This window comes from Callithrix jacchus, chromosome 5 (assembly GCF_049354715.1).
Source record: "Callithrix jacchus isolate 240 chromosome 5, calJac240_pri, whole genome shotgun sequence".
Classification (NCBI taxonomy): Eukaryota; Metazoa; Chordata; class Mammalia; order Primates; family Cebidae; genus Callithrix; species Callithrix jacchus.
The window spans coordinates 92,816,221-92,835,761 of NC_133506.1; the positions used below are offsets into that span (position 1 = coordinate 92,816,221).

Consider the following 19,541-nt stretch of genomic DNA (forward strand, 5'->3'; position numbering starts at 1 on the left):
GAATCCAAGGTTGGATTCAGTCCAAGTTTCCATTTTCCCTCCCTACTCCCACCCCACTTTCTTGCCAGTGGAAAACCCATCCCCCAGCCCTCAGCTGACATCAGGGGCTTGATCTCCACTAGTGAGCTGGGAAATGGAAAACAAATGCTTGATGTACATCAGATGGGGGTTGCTGGCAGGCGGGATGTCCCATCCTGGACTCCAAGCCAGTGGGAGGGAATGACGTCTCCAGGAGACAGGGCAGAGCACTCACGGACTTCAGTTCTCAAGTCCATCCAGGACCTCCCTCCCACATCTCCCTGAGCTGCTGACACCCCTGTGACAACTAGAGAGACCATTCAAGAGTATTCCCACCACTTGGTGTTTTTTTTGTTTTTTTTTTTTTTGGAGACGACATTTCACTCTTGTTGCCCAGGCTGGAGTGCAAAGGCGCCATCTCGGCTCACCGCAACCTCTGCCTCCCAGGTTCAAGTAATTCTCTTTCCTCAGCCTCCCGAGTAGCTGGGATTACAGGCATGTGCCACCACGCCTGGCTACTTTTTCTGTGTATTTTCAGTAGAAATGAGGTTTCAGCATGTTAGCCAGGATGGTCTCAATCTCCTGACCTGGTGATCCACCCGCCTCAGCTTCCCAAAGTGCTGGGATTACAGGCATGAGCCACCACACCCAGCCGGGTATTCCCACCATCTCAAGTGTGGAATGCCTAGGTGCAAACACAAAGCTGCTTTTATTTGCTTTTTGGTACTTAAGACCTGGCTCCAGGATCCTGTGGGCACGAGCCTGAATAGGGGCAGTGTTTCTGTGGGATGTGAGAGTCCTCTCCCAGAGGTGCGTGTTTATTCTCTAGTGGCAAACATCTCCCCACAAACCCTGTAGTGGGACCACCTAATGATTGAGAGTCCACTCATGCGCAGTCAGGAGAGACGTGCGTGCTCTGTGAATGTCTCACTCCCCCTCTCCTCGCATCGCACACGTGTTCACACTCAGACATACCACATCTACACACCACACAAATGCACACCTTGCCTACACACACCCAGACTCACACATCAAACAGGCATGCACACCCCCTAAAAGCCCATGCGCTCTCACGTTTTGGGTATCACTGCATTGTACTCACTCTCAAGCACGCATGCACACATACTCCACAAACGCATGTAGGTCACAAAGGCACACTCAGGCCATGCACACAGCTACTTCCAAGCCAACTTGGCTTTTTTGGAAGCCCGTGAAAGAAAAAGGACTTTCAAGCATCACTGTCAAGGGTGCAAGACTAGAGCATTGGGAAGGGGTCTAGAGACAAGGGGAGTTGGAAAAGATGCCTTAGGGAAAGAGATACTTTCCCTAAACTTGGAACCTAAAATTTAGTCTTCAGCCTGCACCACCTCCCACCCCTACAGGCCTTGCCCTACGCTCCAGAAGGAGGGGGCTCTGTGAAGAGGGGCTGGGGCTGAGGGAGCAACCCTCAACACAGCTTTGTTCTTTATCTCCTGATGCTGGTAGCCGCCATGGTGCCTCAGGGAGACCAGAAGGCTGCAGACGTCACTGCAGGGACAGAGCTAGAGAGATGGAACTGCAGACCCAGCCTCAAGATATAGACCGGACAAGTGCCAACAAAGTCAGATCCCTGAGACCAGAAGCCTGGGAGTGTCTCTGGAACTGGGGAGTGGGCTGAGCATCCAGGACACAGCTAGACAGGAGGGAGCATCCGCAGCAGGCAGCAGGCTCAGTGCACTGTCTCCAGACTGCCTGCAATCTCCTGGAAAAAGGCCCCCACCGAGAGATCAGCTTCTGCTCCTGGGCCCCCACCCACTGACACACACACACACACACACACACACACACACACACACACACGGCACAGAGGTGTGGGAGAGGAGGGGCATTTGGAGGATGGCCAAGAATCCAGGCATACCAAGTGAGTACTGGTAACTCTGAAGATGTGGCTTCAGCAAAGTCAACCTCTCCCAACCCCCAATCTCAGCACAGGGCCTGAGTCAGAGATCTCGGCAGTCAGAGCCGTGGAATGTGCTGAAGCATCTACCCCCTTTCCCCAAATGCAAGGCAGTGTTCCTCCCCCTTGCCAACAAATTAATAAATCAAATCCAGATGCGAGCCCCATCTGTCTGATGCCCTAGGAAATGCCCCTGCTCCACATGCCAGCTGACCCCAGACACAGCTCTGTCCTTGGTCACCCCCCACTTTCAGGAGCCATTGTTTGCCCACCGGGAGTCTAAGAAAGACAGTGCAGACTTTGAAGCCAAGGAGTTCCCTGGGAAGAGGCTGCAGGGAAGAGGAAGTAGATTGACTGTCCTTCTCAGTCCCTTACCATACAGGCGGGTCTGGGAACCACGCTCACCTCCCCAAATCTGTCCCCCTTTCTCCATCCCTGGTGCATCCCTGTGTCTAACTGTGAATAAATTAGTCAAACACAATTCTCTGGACATTTGTTGGTTTTATTCTGTTTTGTTACAAAAACAAAAAAGAAAGAAAATGAAGAAAAGACATCATGGCCAACTGGTAGGTTCCTAAGACTCCTTCTGTTCAGTCAAGCCAGAAGATGCCCAGGGGAGTAGGGAGGTGTGGGGAGGGAGCTGCAGGGGAAGGAGATATGGAGAGGGAGGCAGAGCCACAGTGAACCACTGGAAGGATACTGTCATCCAGGTAACTTCATGGCTGTGACCACAATGGGGTAGGGAACAGGACCCAGGAAGCCCCCTCATCTAGCACATGGTCTTCTCCATTAGGCACGTTCAATCCACTCTTGCATTCTTTCTTCCCTCCCTGGCTGCTCAGAGAAATGCACCCCATCCCCCTAGCCCTCTGTCCTTCAAGACTTCCTTTGACCCCCTTCCCTCGCCCACAGCAGGGTCTCTCTGCCAGACAACCAAGCAGATGGCACCACAAGCAGACCTAAAGGAAGGACCTGGGGAAGAAGAGAAGGGGAGCCTGGCAAGTCTGAGTTTTGGGAATGGGTCTGGGTCTCGTGACCATTAAGCCATCTGCTACCCCTCACTTCCCCAGGCTCCCACCCTCTGACCAGCTTGAGAGGAGGGATGATGGTCAGGGTACATGTCTCTTCTCCTCTGATTCTGGGAATGAGGTTTTTCTTCTCCCACAGGCTCGAGCTCACCTTATAGAAGTATCTCTACATGCCAAAATGAGAGAAAGTCAGAATAAAAGCTCCCAACGCTGAAAACTAGAGCTGGTGCATAGTATGTGGTCAGTAAATGTTTTTACGTAGCTGGATGGATGGATGAATGAAAGAATGAGTGAATGAATGAGTGAATTCAGGATCGATCTGGAAACACACCAGGGCTCAGATCTCTTGGGCTAAGTGCCACTTTCAGTCCTCTTGGGCTGTGTAAGACCAAAGAGAACACCCCAGGCTATGGCTTACCCCAAGGGCTCATAAGCACACACACACACACACACACGCACACGTGCACATGTGCACTCAAGGGAAACTTCTGGACAGGGACAGGACTCAGACTCAGACTCCACTCCAGGTCAGCTCTGCAGCCTCCAGAGCACGGGAGTAGCAGGGGATGCTGAGCCCTCAGCCTGCTGGCGGGCCTCACTCTTGAAAGCTGTCAGCCAGCTGCTGGCAGTCCAGCTCCCCCATTGGCTCCGGGCCCTCCGGAAGCTTCACCCCCGTCTTCCGGTCCACACACCAGCACTTGCCACGCTGCCCATCCAGAGATGGGTAACACTGCCAAGACAAGGGCATGAGGAGTCAGTTCCCAGGCAGGAAAAGAGACCCCAGGTGACCCACCCCAATCCCCCAGCCCAGCCCCAAAGTCAGACATTTGCTGCTTTAAGATGGCCTCTGAGGGTGGTGGCTCTTTTTTGAGCATGGGTCCTCTGAGCTCACTGGAGCAGGGGGAACCTGATCAAGAAGGAAAGATCAGAGAGTTTTGGAAGGCAGGACCTTAAGAAGGCCCTCAGGTTTAAAGGTGCAGCTGGATTTGAAAGGCTGGGTTCAGGTTGGAGATGTTTTGGGTACATACTCTGATGGGGTTGGGACTTTAAGAATGGGATTATAGTTATGAGCAGGATCCAAGTTGGGATTAAGGTATGATCAGATAAAAGCTGCAGTTGAATTAGTAACTATGACTAAAACTTGAGTTGGGTGAGAGTTAAAGCTCAGGTCAGAAACAATTGGGATAAAGACAGAGGTCAAGGTCAGAATAACTAAAGTTAGCCTAAAGTTTGGAGGGGCTGCAAATGTACATTTGAGTGTCAGAATTAAACTTGGAGTAAAGGATGGCTTAAGGATCAGAATTGGTCTGGGGATAAAGTTTAAGTGTCAGAACTTTCGATGGGATAAAAATCAGGGGAAGAGGCCAGGCCTAGTGGCTCAAGCCTGTAATCCCAGCACTTTGGGAGGCAGAGGTGGTGAATCACTCAGGAGTTCCAGACCAGCCTGGGCAACATAGAGAGACCCCTCCATCTCTACAAAAATATTTTTTTTAAATTAGCCTGGTGGGGAGGCACAGTGGCTCACACCTATAATCCCAGCATTTTGGGAGGCCAAGGCAGGCGGATCAGGATATCGAGACCATCCTGGCCACGGTGAAACTCTGTCTCGACTAAAATACAAAAAATTAGCCAGGCGTGGTGGCGCACGCCTGTAGTCCCAGCTACTCAGGAGGCTGAGGCTGAGGGGATTTGCTTGAATCCAGGAGATGATGGTTGTAGTGAGCCAAGATCGTGCCACTGCAATCCAGCCTGGTGAAAGAGTAAGACTCCATCTCAAAAAAAAAAAAAATATATTAGCCTGGCATGCAGGCATGGTGGCTCACGCCTATAATCTCAGCACTTTGGAAGGCTGAGGTGGGCAGATCACCTGAGGTCTGGAATTCAAGATGAGCCTGGTCAACATGGTGAAACCCCATCTCTCCTAAAAATACAAAAAATTAGCCAGGTGTGGTGGCAGACCCCTGTAATCCCAGCTACTCGGGAGGCTAAGGCAGGAGAATCACTTGAATCCAGGAGATATAGGTTGCAGTGAGCCGAGATCCCACCATTGCACTCCAGCCTCGGCAACAAGAGGGAAACTCTGTCTCAAAAAAAAAAAATTGGCCTGGCATGGTTGTGTGCCTGTGGTCCCAGCTACTCAGGAAGCTGAGGTAGGAGGATCACAAGAGCCCAGGATGTGGAAGTTGCAGTGAGCTGTGATCACACCACTGCACTCCAGCCTGGGAGACTGAGACCCTGTCTTAAAAACAAAAAAAGAAAAATCAGGAGAAGAAAATGCATAGAATTGTACAAAACAAAAAGTGAACCCTAATGTAAGCCACTGGACTCTAATTAACAATAATATACCAACATTGGTTCATCAGTTGCAACAAATATAATGTAAGATGTTAATAATAATGAGGAAACTGGGGGTAGGGGACAGTACATGGAAACTCTGTACTCCTGCTCGAGTTTTCTTTAAACCTAAAACTGCTCTAAAAAATAAAGCTAGTAATTTTTTTTTTTAATTAAGATAAAAGGTTTTTAAAATCGGGACAAGGATAAAATTAGTGATAGGACAAAGGTTAGAAATAGGCTGAACACTGGTTTGGGAGCCCTCTCTGGCCCTTCACTCACACCCTTTCCATGCCATCCTGGATGTACAGACCCAGGGCAGCCTTTGTCCTTCCCTCTAGGCCTCCGCTGGCCGAGCGGCTGCTCAAACTGTGGATTTCTCTATGGCTCACGGAGCAGGGGAATGGGTCTATCTACACCCACAAAGAGCTCCAGGACAGAGTTCCCCAGGCCACACCCAGCAGCAGGCACCCCAGAGTCCTGCCCAGACAGGCTGCCCATTCTGTTGGGCCAGAGATGGGCTGGAAGAGGCCAAGCCTGCTGACCATCCCAGCCTCCTGGAGGCTTGTCAGAGGACCCCAACTTCCAAGGGCAGGAAGGAATAGGGAAGTTGCTGCCTTTGTGTCTTCTCTTCTGTCCCCCTCCTTCCTCTGCTTCTATGCAAAGTGCTCCAATCAGCCAATTTGGCTTTACCTCCACCCTTGCTGTACCCAGGTGGTTTTGTTGCTCGCCTTCAGGGATGGGTAGCCTGAGTTTCCTCCTGGACTCCTCATGACTTTGGCCCTCCATTCCCAGGTGAAACCTCAAACACCCAGTGGCAGGAAGAGTAGAGTAGGGTGAACGAGAAAGTGTTGGGAGCCAGGGGTTGTCAGAGTTGCTAGGTCTGTGCCGCAGATGGTGAAAGCCAGGGGTAGAGGGAGAAACTGCCCTGGATGGGGAGGTAGGATCTGCTATTAATTCGCTCTATGACTCTGGACCATCCTGAGTGTCCCCTTCCTGAGGTCTCTATCCTGGACCATCCTGCAGAGAGGCCAAGAATGTCCCAGAGCTGAGGCCAGGGCTGAAGCAGCAGGAGACAGAGACGCACCTGCTTGGGGTGGAAGTTGCCATTGCGGTCGCAGTTGGGGATGGGGATGATGTAGAGATCCTCGTGGGTGCGGCTGGGGGAAGCGGCCAGCCGCTCCAGGGCCCGTTGCAGCTCGCTCTGGCAGGCGCCCTGGGGCTGGAGGAGGGGAGGACAAAATAACTCAGCAGAAGGAAGAGAGGCAGGAGGCCCAGGCTGAGGTCAGAGCTAAGTGGGAACTGAAGGCCCTGAAAGGAGCCTTGAGCCCTGGGGGCTGGGCAGGCCCCAGTGAGGTGAGGAGAGGGCCTGCCTCCAGAAGACACAGCAGGGAGAGTGGGAGGCATGCAGGAGAGGGTCTTGAGCCAACAGCTTCTTCAAAGCAGGAGACGGAAGTGAGGGGACATTGTGGGGAATGGGGCTGTGGGAACCTATGCAGTAAGCCAGGGAGGGGCGATTTCTAAGCAGAAGGAACAGATAAAACTTACAACTGGTAACCTGTAAGACCCTCAGAAGGGACATTAGCCAGACCCTGGAGCCAGGTCCCCAGGCCCCCTGCTACGGCCAGCATTCACCCTTTAGTTACTGAGAAGGTCCAGGGTGGGGAATCTAAGAAAGGCCAAGAAACCCCAGGGGGCTTGGGGCAACTGCTTTTTACCAGTCAGTGTAGAAGTTTTTCAGTATTTAACAATCAGCCATCCCCATGTATATAACTGATGAGCAGGAAAGGAATCCCAAGGAAGGGAATGAGGGCTCTCTCTGGGTCCGGATGACTCATAGTAGTTGCATCTTGCACACAGTAGGCATCCTAGAATGTGTGTTGAATGAACACACTCCACATCTGGTGGTGATGGTGTGGGTGTGTGTGTGTGTGTGTGTGTGTGTGTGTATGGGTGTATGTGTGTGAGCGTCTGTGTGTGTGCCTATGTGTGTGAGAGCATGTGTATGGGCGTGTGGATGTCTATGCACATGCACATTTGTGTTGGAGGTCCTTACCAGAGGCCGGGGCTCCTCCCGGGGTGCCCCATTGACCTTCATCTTGCCCCCATTGGTGCTCCGGTCTCGAATTTTGGCCATGTGCTTCTGCAGGCACCTTCTGTCATGGGCACTGCAGGGGTTGAAGCTGCTGTTGGGGTGGTCACCTTCATCCTTGTCTGCAGTCAGGCCGAGATAAGAAGTCAGCACTGGAAGAAGTCAGAGCATCACACCAACCCAGCCTCCCACCTGTGTCCTCCTCCCTGGGGATTCTCCGGCTCGGTGCTGGAGAAGAGCAGAGGGGCTGGAAAGAGGGAAGAACAAGAGCAGCCCCCCCAATCTCCTCCCCGTCCCCTGTATCTCTCAGGAGAACATTCCTCTTGAAGTCCTTGACTTGTCCCTCACCCCACCCAGGCCAGTGCTCAGATGAGTCACCAGCTACAGCTGCCCAGATGGCAGCAGGGTCCCCTGGGCCCTGCAGGGAGGTCTGAGGCAGGCAGGGGGACCCCTCCTAGATCCTGTCCCCTTTCCATTCAACTCCTCCCACCATCCCCCTCTCCATCTGATGTTTTCCCGGTCACCTTTCCTGATTTTTTTTCTATGTCTGGCTAAGCCAGGCAGGGGATCCCCAGGGCTGTGGACTCTGCTGACTCTCTTCCAAATGGCCAGAATCAGAGTTTCCATGAGCAATGAGAACTCTAGCCCAAAAGGTTCTCCCTACTGGCTGGGTGGGAGAGGATTTAGTATATCCGCCTGCATGAGGAAGAGTGAGTGTGTGTGAGTGTGAGAGAGAGAGAGAGAGAGTGTGTGTGTGTGTGTGTGTGTGTAAAATACAACCTGTGTGGCCCCAGGACCAGAAGAACAGCCTCACGCGTTCCTTCAGTCCCCCACCTTGAAGTCTCCCATTCTTAGACTTCAGACTCCATCCAAAGTCCATAGGGGTTGCTCAAAACCAGAACACTGGGGATCTGGAGACGAGAGTGATGAGGCTGGACCTTCAAACCCTCTGTGAGATCTCCTGAAAGTTCTATCTGAGCTCAAGAAAAACTCCATCCAAATAGGGCATGGTGGCTCACGCTTGTAATCCCAACACTTTGGGAGGCCAAGGAGGGAAGATCACTTAAGGCCAGGAGTTCGAGACCAGCCTAGGCAACATAGCAAGACCCCCATCTTTACAAAATATTTAAAAATTAACCCAGGCATGGTGGCATGTGTCTGTAGTTCTAGCTGCTCAGGAGGCTGAGGCAGGAGGATCACTTGAACCCAGGAATTCGAGGTTTATAGTGAGCTATAATCACACCACTGTATTCCAGCCTGGGTGACAGAGCAAGACCCTGTCTCTAAAAAAAATAAAATAAATAAAATACATTTTTTATAAAAAGAAAAACCCCATGCACAAGACCCAGAACTGTAGCCACAGCTCCTCCCTCCACACAGTCAAAACTGGAATGCAGGGCTGAGCTGGAGAAAGAGGTGGGAGGACCTCTCTGCAGATCAGAGCCACCTCTGACATGCTCAGGCTTGGCAGCTCTAAGCGCAAAGCCCCTGCCAGCATTCCAGATGTTGGCAGCCAGACAGAGGTTACATCTGGTTTGCATCAGGGTTTTTTTTCCTGAGGAGTTAGCGGGTTCCTCCATGCGCGACAGCGGTCCCAGAGCTGCCTCTGGGTCAAATGGTATTTTTTTGCTTAGCTAAAGCTGGGGGTTGGTTCTCTTTTCATTCTTCTAGTTTGGGGGGTGTGGGGAGAAATATGTGGATAAAGACAAACCAGACCAGGAGGAATCTAACCAGAAAGTCTTTGTCAATAAGCTTCCACACCAAAAGTTACTGATAAAATTCACCAAGGAGGGAAGAAGATTTTGTCACAGTGGAAGGCTGGCTTAAAAAGAGGAAGAAAAGGGAACAAATAAATAGAGGAGATAGATATAATCCATCCTTCTGCACATTTAAAATCCCAAGAAGGACAGTCCAGAGGGAACTCCAGTACTACATCAAGTTCCTGAGAGTCAACCAAAGAGAAGACATTATAGCAAGAACACCACCCCCCACCCTCAGCCACGGTAGGCAGCAAAAGAAGAAACAGATAAACTTTAGGAGATGAGGATTGTACCAAGGGGACCATAAGAAGATGGACCCTGAGCCCTTAGTTAGGAACCAGAGAAAGATCTGGGATCCAGGCCCTTCCTTGGAGACCCTCCAAGGGAATGTCTCTAGCCAAAGAAACCTAGGCTAGCCCAGTGATCACCTCCCACCATGCCCCCACCTTGCACAAAGCCAGAAAGTTTGAAGATGGAGTCACCGTGTTTCAGGGGTGCAAGAGGAAATGGAAGACCTGAAAGAATTAGAACCAGGCTGGGTGCTCACGCCTGTAATCCTATTTGGGAGGCCGAGACAGGAGGATCACTTGAGACCAGGAGTTCAAGACCAGCCTGGGCAATACAGCAAGACCCTGTCTCTAACAAAAAAATAAAAAATAAAAGTTAGCCAGACGTAGTGGCACACGTCTGTGGTCCTAGCTACTTGGAAGACTGAGGTGGGAGGATCGCTTAACCCCAGTACATCCAGGCTACAGTGAGCTATGATTGCCCCACTGCACTCCAGCCTGGGTGGCAGAGCAAGACCCTGTCTCTTAAAAAAACAATTTAAGAATTAAATAATTAGAACCAAATGTCAGAAGGACAGAAGCTGAGCTGATATGTGAACAAAGGCCCCACCATGTTACCTAGGTAAGGCTGGAGGAGATCACTTGGACTTGTTTGCCTCAGGCCAGGACACTAACACCAGGGGACACCCTTCCAACCTGGAAAGCCTTTGTTTTTCCTGAACATGCTTTTTTTAACGACCACAAAAGAAAGTACTAGGGGCCAGGCGCGGTGGCTCATGCCTCTAATCTGAACACTTTGGAAGGCCGAGGTAAGTGGAACGCTTGAGCCCAGGAGTTCAAGACCAGCCTAGGAAACATAGTAAAACCCCATCTCTACAAAAAAAAATTAGCTTGGTGTGGTGACACACACCTGTAGTTCCAGTTACTTGGAAGGCTGAGGTGGGAGAATCACCTCAGCTCAGTAGGTCGAGGCTGCAGCAAGCCATGATCGCGCCATTGCACTCCAGCCTGAGTGACAAGTGAGACCCTGTCTCAAAATAAAAAGCAAGCGCTATTTTGTACAGTGATTCATTCCTCTCAATAAATGGGCAGAATGTTCTTTGGTTCAAGGAGTGGAGAAGCGTTTTTAGGAGGTAGTGAGCTCTCACCCTGGAGGAGTGCAGCATTAGAGTGGTAGCAGCCTCAAAAATCTCAAGAGATATGGAGTAGGAGCACGACCATGCTTTCCATGTTGAGTTTCTTTTCTTCTCTTTCTTTGTTTTAAGAGACAGGGTCTCACTATGTTGCCCAGGCTGGTCTCAAATTCCTGGCCTCAAGTAATCCTCCTGCCTAGGCCTTCCAAAGTGCTAGGATTACAGGCATGAGCCACAGTGCTGAGTTTTTATGAGTCAAAGTTCACAAACAACTAACTCTCAGAAGATTATTAATGGATATTTGGGATATTTACCATCAAGGAGGATTGGGTACGCTCACTGAAACCTAGGGCCACATGGAGCACAGGGTGAGCCTGGAGGTACAGCTCATGCTCTTGGGTTGGTATGGCCCCATGTCACATCAGGGTTTACCTGGGAAAAGCTGAGCCAGCAGCCTGCCTGGCTTCTCCATTGTTAATTTCCCCACTAGCTATCCTGCTTATTCCCAGTTCATGTCTACACGGAGTAGAACCCACCAGATAGGGATAGTAGCTCCTTCCTTACTCTCATGGGGACACAGGGTAAATTCCTATTTGCCTACTCACACACAGACAGGCTGGGGCTCAAGAATAAGAAATGTGGCCGGCCGGGCGCGGTGGCTCAAGCCTGTAATCCCAGCACTTTGGGAGGCCGAGACGGGTGGATAACGAGGTCAAGAGATCGAGACCATCCTGGTCAACATGGTGAAACCCCGTCTCTACTAAAAATACAAAAAATTAGCTGGGCATGGTGGCGCGTGCCTGTGGTCCCAGCTACTTGGGAGGCTGAGGCAGGAGAATTGCCTGAACCCAGAAGGAGGAGGGAGCGGGGAGCCGAGATCGAGCCATTGCACTCCAGCCTGGGTAACAAGAGCGAAACTCTGTCTCAAAAAAAAAAAAGAAATGTGGCCAGGCGCGGTGGCTCAAGCCTGTAATCCCAGCACTTTGGGAGGCTGAGGCGGGTGGATCACGAGATCAAGAGATCGAGACCATCCTGGTCAACATGGTGAAACCCCATCTCTACTAAAAATACAAAAAATTAGCTTGGCATGGTGGTGCATGCCTGTAATCCCAGCTACTCGGGAGGCTGAGGCAGGAGAATTGCCTGAACCCAGGAGGCAGAGGTTGCAGTGAGCCGAGATCGCACCATTGTACTCCAGCCTGGGTAACAAGAGCGAAATTCCATCTCAAAAAAAAAAAAAAAAAAGAATAAGAAATGTATACAAGCAATCATGTGTCCAGACACACACTTATCTGCATGTGCCTTACCCATGTGCACTTGGGCACTCTGACCCTGCCCTGGTCAGAGATACAGAGCCAGGGCAGGGCACGCTGACTCCAACAGCTTCTCTGCACCGTGGTTTGTTGACTTTCCATGTAATCTGTAACTTTTCCTTGCCCAACCCTGTTTCACTGGCAGACTGAGGAGCTATCCCAGGATCTACCCCTGGGTGCTAGGATTTTGTGGGGGTAAGGGTTATAGCATTGGGTCTGTTGATAACGTCAACCTTCTCATCTCCAAAACTGTCTAAATACTTGCTATTTCCCTGCTCACACAAGAGTTCTAGCCACCTGGTGTTACTCATCCTGGTAGTGCCCTCTGGAGAAATTCCAATGCCTGTGGGTTCCCCTCTGAGCAGGAGTGGAGTCAAACCTATTTCTCTGAAAAGTCTGACCTCCAAAAAGCTTGTTTGGGAGATGCGACTTCCAAGTAGGCTTGGTCCTCCTACAGCCCCCAGCTTGGAGTTAAGCCAGCTGACATCTGGCTACAGAGAAAACCTCAGTCTTTGCTCCAGCAGCAGAGGAAGGGAAGGAGCCAGAGAGAGAAGAGGCCACACAGCTTTGGCACCACTGGCTGCAAAATTCGTGGCAAAGCCAAAGGATTTCCTCTTTCCTGTTGCCTGATTTCACTCTCACGATTTCTCCCCAGCACCAGTCTCTGGCCCCCAAGAGACACTAGCTATGAGCTGAGCTGGCCCAGCCATCCTGACCAGAAGTTTCAGCTGTGATGCAGACCGTCACTCACCTGTCCTGCAAGAAATGTCTTTTTCCCTTTCCCCTAGACTCTGGCTGGAGAAGCCAAGACCACCAGTGCTGGGTACCAGGCCCTTTCTCTGAGGTCTGGCTCAAGGGGTATCCCCCCCACCATTGTGTCACGCTGCCAGCCTCAGCATAAAAAGTCACATAAGGCAACTTGGCCTGTTCTTCCCACGTTGACGACAGCAAAATGCACCAAAGGCTGCCCTACCCCCTCAACTCCTCTGAATGTTGCCCCAAATTTGCTTCCTTGTCCTACTGTTTCCCTAAGTCCTAGCATCAGCTTCTTCTTCATCACCATCCTCATCATCACTCCAGTTTTTTAAGGTCTGACCCCATGCCAGACACCCCAACCCTGTGAGGCAGGTCCTGTTGCCCTACCCACTTTACAAATGAGGAAACTGATATAGACTGGGTGGAAGGCGGGGAGGAGAGACTTAGCTCTGCAGCACTCTGTCTTTAAGTGGAAAGACTCCTGACACCCGAGGCACCAATCTTGCTGGCTTTGCCCGTACTAAAGAAAAAATGGGAGGCAGCCATGCTCCTCCCTTCCCCTCCCCCCACAGCACAGAATTTCTGGGAATGCCCTTGTTCCCATGACATAACTGGACTCCCAGTACTGAAGTAGGGGGGAAATATTTGCTGCCTTGGCTAAAATTTAATCCAGCCTGCCTGTTCCCTGTCCCAAAGGGACTGAGAGCCCAGCTTACGAACTCCCCATCCAAACACTGATCTTTCCATTGTCCACTCCCCCAGATTCTGTGAGTCGAGGACCAGTACCAGGATGCAGAGCTGTGGACTTTTGACGCCTCATCTCTGGTGGCCTCAGTGGTGTTAGGCCACAACCTGGCCAGTTCATGGAAAGCTGAGACAGGAGGGCAAGGGTGGCTGGAGACGGAAAGGGGAGCTGCCCCCTGGGCAAATAGGAGACAGCTGGACCACAGCAGTCAAAGGAGGGGCATGCCAAGTGGTCCCCACCCCCACCACCTGCTCACACTCAGCCCCAAGAGGAATAGGCAGAAAGAATAGATGGGTCCCCTCAACCAAGCTATTCACAGGCCAGTGGGCCCAAGGCTTGGGACCTAGAGGGGACAGTGGCCTACTGACTGTGTAGGCTAAAAAGGATGAGTGGGTAGGGGCTTGGTAGTCTTATCTCATCCACAGACCCTGCAGGGCTGCGGCAGAACTCTAGGGGGTGCCTTTCACATGGTGCCATGTGGCCCGGGTCACAGAAAGGGATTACTTCTATGATTCTATGATGACTGGGAGGTGTGGGAGGGCACAGGCATAGCTTGCTCCACAGGTACCTCCAGCCTTCCCCGTCTCTCTCTAGGTACCTGCATCCATTGCATGGCTGGAGGACAAGGCAAGGAAGAAGGAGGGAGGGGCACTACAGACCTCAGCTGTGTCATCCAAAGGGGACCTAAAGCCTAGACACCTTTTTTTTTTTGAGATGGAGTCTTGTTTTGTCACCCAGGCTGGAGTGCAATGGCGAGGTCTCTGCTCACTGCAACCTCCACCTCCCAGGTTCAGGCAGTTCTCCTGCCTCAGCCTCCCAGGTTCAGGCAGTTCTCCTGCCTCAGCCTCCCTAGTAGCTGGGATTACAGGCACCCACCACTGCACCCAGCTAATTTTTGTATTTTTAGTAGAGATAGAGTTTTACCATCTTGGCCAGACTGGTCTCAAACTCCTGAACCTTGTGATCCACCTGCCTCGGCTCCCAAAGTCCTGGGATTACAGGCCTGAACCACCGGCCCCCACCCCACCCCCATTTTTTTTAAGAGATATAGTCGTCCAGGATGGGCTCAAGTGATCCTCCCATCTCAGCCTCCCAAGTAGCTGGGACTATAGGCATGAACCACTGTGATTGGCTAATTTTTTTTTTTTTTTTTTTTGTAGAGACAGGGGTCTGGCTGTATTGCTCAGGATGGTCTCAAACTCCTGGCCTTAAGCAATCCTCCCAAAGTACTCGGATTATAAGCATGAACCTCCACAACCAGCCCCTAGACACTCCTGGAGACCAGTTCGCCTCAAAGCCAGGGAACAATCACAAATTTTTCATGCCATGCCCTCCCCAAACCCCTAGGGGGTCTTATTTTCCTCCACTATAGGATGGAGTATTCCTACCCAACCAGAAGATGAGGTATTCCTACACAGCCCTTTGTGGGCTCTTCTGTCTTGCGTTCAAAGTGATGAAAGAGGAGGAGGCTACCGACCATCCTTATCTGGTGCCAGATACCCTCTGGCTGATGGATGATGGAGAGTCAAATGGTACGTGACCCTGTTGTACCCCAAGAACCCAAGGACTCGGCCCTGGGTCCCAGTCTCAGTATCCCTCCTCTACCATTACCACTGGCATCTCTGCTCCAACATTAGCGACTTTCTCCACCAGGACCCCACTTCCCAGATGTGTTGGGTGCCAGGCTGGCATTTCTCCTAGAATTTTTTCTGCTGACCCATCTCTCCCTACCCAGGGGCAGGAGGGGCAGAGAGGCCCAAGGCCCAGACCCCTGGGGTCCACCTCCTTCCTGTTTTCCTTATATCCTGCTTGCCTCCGCTAACAAGCTGCAGAGGATTGAGGAAGTGGAGGGTTTGGGACCCAGGACAGGAAGCTTGGGGCTGGAGTCCCAGCATCCGGACTGCAACAATGGAAGCTTCAAGAACCAGGAAAGAGACAGAAACAGACAGAGGCACAGAAGAGCAAAACAGAGTTAGAGAGGGAATGAGAAACAGAGGCATAGATACAGAAAGGCAGACAAACAGATTCCCAAAGAAACAGAGAAAGACAAAAACAGGAACAGAGACACAGAGAAAGAGCAACAGAAAAAGAGGGAGAGAAGCAGAGCAACTGAAACAGAAACACAGAATAAGGTAGAGAAAGAAAGGCGTGATGGGCAGAAGACATTGAGGAATAGAGAACGCATTACTAGTGAAACCAGAGGTTGAGAGACGAATCAGGAAGAAAAAAAGAGCAAGAGAACAAAGGAAAGAGACTGAGAGTCTAAGAAGAAACTGAGAAAGGTTCATTGAGACACAAAGAAAGTGTTAAGAATGAGGGTAGGGCAAGGGCCTTCTCAGAGTCTCTCTCTTTCTGTTTCTCTGCCCTGGCCCCTCATCCCTTTCTCTATTCCCCACCCCACACACATGAGGCTTCTGCAGCTCTAGGCCGGGAGCCAAGATTTTCTGATGCGTCAAATCACACCTGCCTAGAGAAAAGAACAGGAGGCCTGTATAACAAAGCAGGCAGAGATGCCCAGGCCTGGCAGAGGGACTTCTGTCTTCCCATTACTTCTCAAACAGCAAGGTGACATGGCTCTGGGCTTTAGGGAAGGGCAAGTCTAATGCCCCTCACTGCCAAAGTCCCTCAAATTTGTATGTCCCACACCACCAAAGGACCATGTAAAAAGTTCAGGCCCTGGCTCCCCAGACCCCTGGGGTTTCACCCTCGGCCTGGATCAAGAACGGAAAGCTTTTCCCCCTCCCCCATCCTCCCCAACACACACCCCACCACCATCCTCCTGTCCTCTGGCCCTAGACAGCTGACTTAACTGGACCTTAATCTGCCACTCTTGCTCCAGCAGCCAGGTCTCCCACTGGGACACCCTTATCAAATAGACAACCCTTGGAGGTTTGAGATGGAGCGATGGGACAGTCTCCCTTGGTGTTGGCAACAGGCTGCTAGGGACTCGGTAGCAGTCTCCTTTGTGAGCCTGTCCCATGCCAGCTAGGCTCTGCCACGTACCTGCCTTCTCTTCAACTCACAGGGGATTTTAAAGGGCCTTCCAGGGCGGCCGCAATGGAAAGAAGCCGCTGGGAAGGGAGCGCATTCAGGAGGGAATTGGGAGGCCAGGGGTACCTTACCAGAGGGCTGCTGGCTTTGCCGGATGGCCTCGACCTCAGCCAGCTCCATGCACACGCCTTGCCCGAGCATCAGCGTGTGCAGGGGCTTCTCCACCCCCCGGGGCGGGTAGCAGCGCAGGCCCGAGCCGCAGCGGGGGGTGTACACCCCGCAGGGCATCCCCAAGCCCAGGGCGCAAGTAGCACAACAGCCGCAGCCGGGCTCCCGCACCAGCTCAGTGCAGCCCACGGGGGGGCGGCAGCGCGCCAGTTTCTCCTCGGTGCAGGTCGGGCAGTGGATGGCTTCGTCGCCCAGGCTCAGCCTGGGCCCGGCCGCCAGCAGCAGGACGGCCACGAGGCAGAGCGGCAGCATGATCACGCGAAGACTGGGCGCTGGCGCGCGAGCGGGCGGCGGAGGGCACACGGCTGCAGCGCCCGGAGCGCCTGGAGGACCGGACCCGGAGGGCTCGGGGAGATGGGTCGGCCCGGCGGGCGGACGCAGTCGGAACAGGGAAGTCAGCAGGCGGGCGGCGAGGCGACGGGGCCGGGGGCTGAGCGGAGGCCCGGGTCGGCTCCCCCGGACTTTATACTGGTCCCTGGCCACACCCCCAGCGCCTTCCCAGAGGTGGGGGAGCCGGGGCCGGCGACGGGGAGAGGGAGAGGCGGCCGTTAGGGGGAGGGGGCGCTCTCCCGAGTCGCCGCCGCCGCCGCTGCATCTGAAAGCCCTATTCTGCCGAAGAAGGAAGCGGCGCAGTTTGGAAGCCTTGGCAGGCACCCAGAGCGCCTCTGAACCGGAGCCCGGGAGGGGAGGCGAGGGAGAAGGGAAGCCAAGGGGCTGCTGCGTGGCCCCCTCTCCCGACCTCGGAGGAGTCTCGCCCCGCCCCGCCAACGCGGCCTCAGTCTCCCACCGAGAAAGGGACCTCCTAGCCCGGACTCCCAGCCCCTTGGATTCGGTCTCCCTGGGCAGAAGCCTTTCCACCCCACCCCAGTGCTTCCAGTCTCAACCGCTGCAGACCAAGCCTCGTGAGGTGGGGTAAAGCGTACAGGCACTCAGCTAGGGGCACGGAGGGGCCTAGTGGCCCTAAGACGTAACAGGCTCTTTCCCCTTGCCCTTTGCAACCTCTCCCCCCCCCCGGCCCCCCCCCCCCCGCAATCTCCCCAGGGTTCATTTGAGCCCTGGTCCACCCTGCCTTCCCAGGGAGGGAGGGGCTGCCTTGCCTCTTCCTCCTTACTGGACGTTTGCTTCTCAGGTCCACTCAGACCCCCTCCTGCAGGGAGGCAGGCCTGGGAGACTGCCACTTGCAATGTGCACGTTTTTCATTGAACAACTCCAGTGGGGCACCATTCGTGTGGTCATTATATGTTTGTTGAGCTGTTGTGATCATTTCCCAGTGGCAGTGAAGGATTTTGAAGGGCCTGGAGCAGTGGCTCACACCTGTGATCCCAGCACTTTGGAGGCTGAGGCAGGAGAATCACTTGAGCCCAGGAGTTGGAGGCTGCAGTGAGCAAGGATTGTGCAACTGCACTCCAGCCTGGGTGAAAGAAGAAAACTGTCTCTTAAAAAAAAAGGAAGACCAGGAGCAGTGGCTCGCGCCTGTAATCCCAGCACTTTGGGAGGCCAAGGTGGGCAGGTCACATGGTTAGGAATTCAAGACCAGCCTGGCCAAGATGGTGAAACCTCCTCTCTACCAAATTTACACAAAAATTAGCCTGGTGCGGTGGCAGGCACCTGTTTATCCCAGCTACTTGGGAGGCTAAGGCAGGAGAATCGCTTGAACCCCGGGGACAGGGGTTGTTATAGTGAGCACTCCAGCCTGGGAAACAGAGTAAGACTCCATATGAAAAATAAAAAGAAAAGAAAAAGAAGGCCAGCATGGTGGCTCAGACCTGTAATTCCAGCACTTTGGGACACAGGTAGGCAGATCACCTGGGATCAGGAGACCAGCCTGGCCAACATGGTGAAATCCTGTCTCTACTAAAAATACAAACATTAGCCAGGCATGGTGGCGCGTGCCTGTAATCCCAGCTACTTGGGAGGCTGAGGCAGGAAAATCACTTGAACCCTGGGAGGCAGAGGTTACAGTGAGCCGAGATCGCACCACTGTACCTCAGCCTGGGTGAAAGAACAAGACTTTGTCTAAAAAAAAAAGACAAAAAAAATGTTGAGGAAGGTATGCTTTTTTAATTCACCCAGTGTTGCTACTTGGGCTAGTAATGGGCCTGGTTTGACCCTCTGTGAAATTCTACTGATGCCCCTATTACCCCAGCCTTGCCCAATCCTGCCCAAATTGAGAAGAGCCCTGGAGTAGCATTCGGAGCAAAGTTCCATCTCCTAGGTTCTCTCTCGGGCCCCCCTAATTCATATCATCCTCCCCTACAAAGGCTTCTGCTGTGCTAGAGCTGGTTTCAGGATAAGGGTGACTGTCCAGGAATAATCAGTAACCCACCGTGGATTTTTTTTTTTTTTTTTTTTTTTTTTTTGGCTTGGCCTAGAAAGCTGCAGGTCAGCCAAGCTGAAATGCAGTTCAGGGACCCTCTTCCTGCTTCTTCCTCCAGGACAGGGGTCTTTCAGCCTCACAGGGGTTGGGCTACCTCCTACTTTCTCCAAATGCAGACTTCAAGGATGATTGCAGGGAGATTGCAGCCGGACCTGCAGGACAGACCAAAAAGTTGCAAACTAACGGCACCTACTGGCAACCATCAAGACTGCAAAAGGGCTGGAAAGTGACACCCGGGGCCCAGATTCTGGGATTCTCTCCATTCCATCTCACAGATGAAGTGGGGACACTTCTGTCCCACATGCCCTGGAGAAGGGCAAACAGAACCAGCTTCCTCAAGTCCCTGGGGAAGCCCAGCCTGTGCCTGATTCAGAAAACTGCCCCCACGCCATCTCCCTCCTTCATCATCACTAGACCCCATTCTGCCACCAACTTGTGTGAACTTGGAGTTTGACTGACCTCTGCTGTAACATGGAGGTAGATCAACTCTACCCCTCCTGCCTCTTGAAGCTCTTGTGAGAATAAAATGGAATGGAGAAGAAT

The 19,541-nt window shown here is 52.5% G+C and overlaps 1 protein-coding gene across 2 annotated transcripts; it reads right to left on the bottom strand.

The window, feature by feature from the left end:
- Nucleotides 1-2,440: 2,440 nt before the first annotated feature.
- Nucleotides 2,441-17,057, bottom strand: IGFBP4 (insulin like growth factor binding protein 4). Of its 2 annotated transcripts, XM_002748562.6 has the most exons (4): nt 16,525-17,057; nt 7,373-7,530; nt 6,404-6,538; nt 2,441-3,712 (listed from the first exon to the last, which is right to left on the bottom strand). In XM_002748562.6, exons 1-4 carry the CDS (start codon nt 16,871-16,873, stop codon nt 3,578-3,580), a joined length of 777 nt encoding a protein of 258 aa, XP_002748608.1. In that variant the 5' UTR covers nt 16,874-17,057; the 3' UTR covers nt 2,441-3,577. The 2 variants fall into 2 exon arrangements, with proteins under 2 accessions (XP_002748608.1, XP_035156480.1); XM_035300589.3 differs by lacking the exon at nt 6,404-6,538.
- Between the last annotated feature and the right edge of the window lie 2,484 nt (nt 17,058-19,541).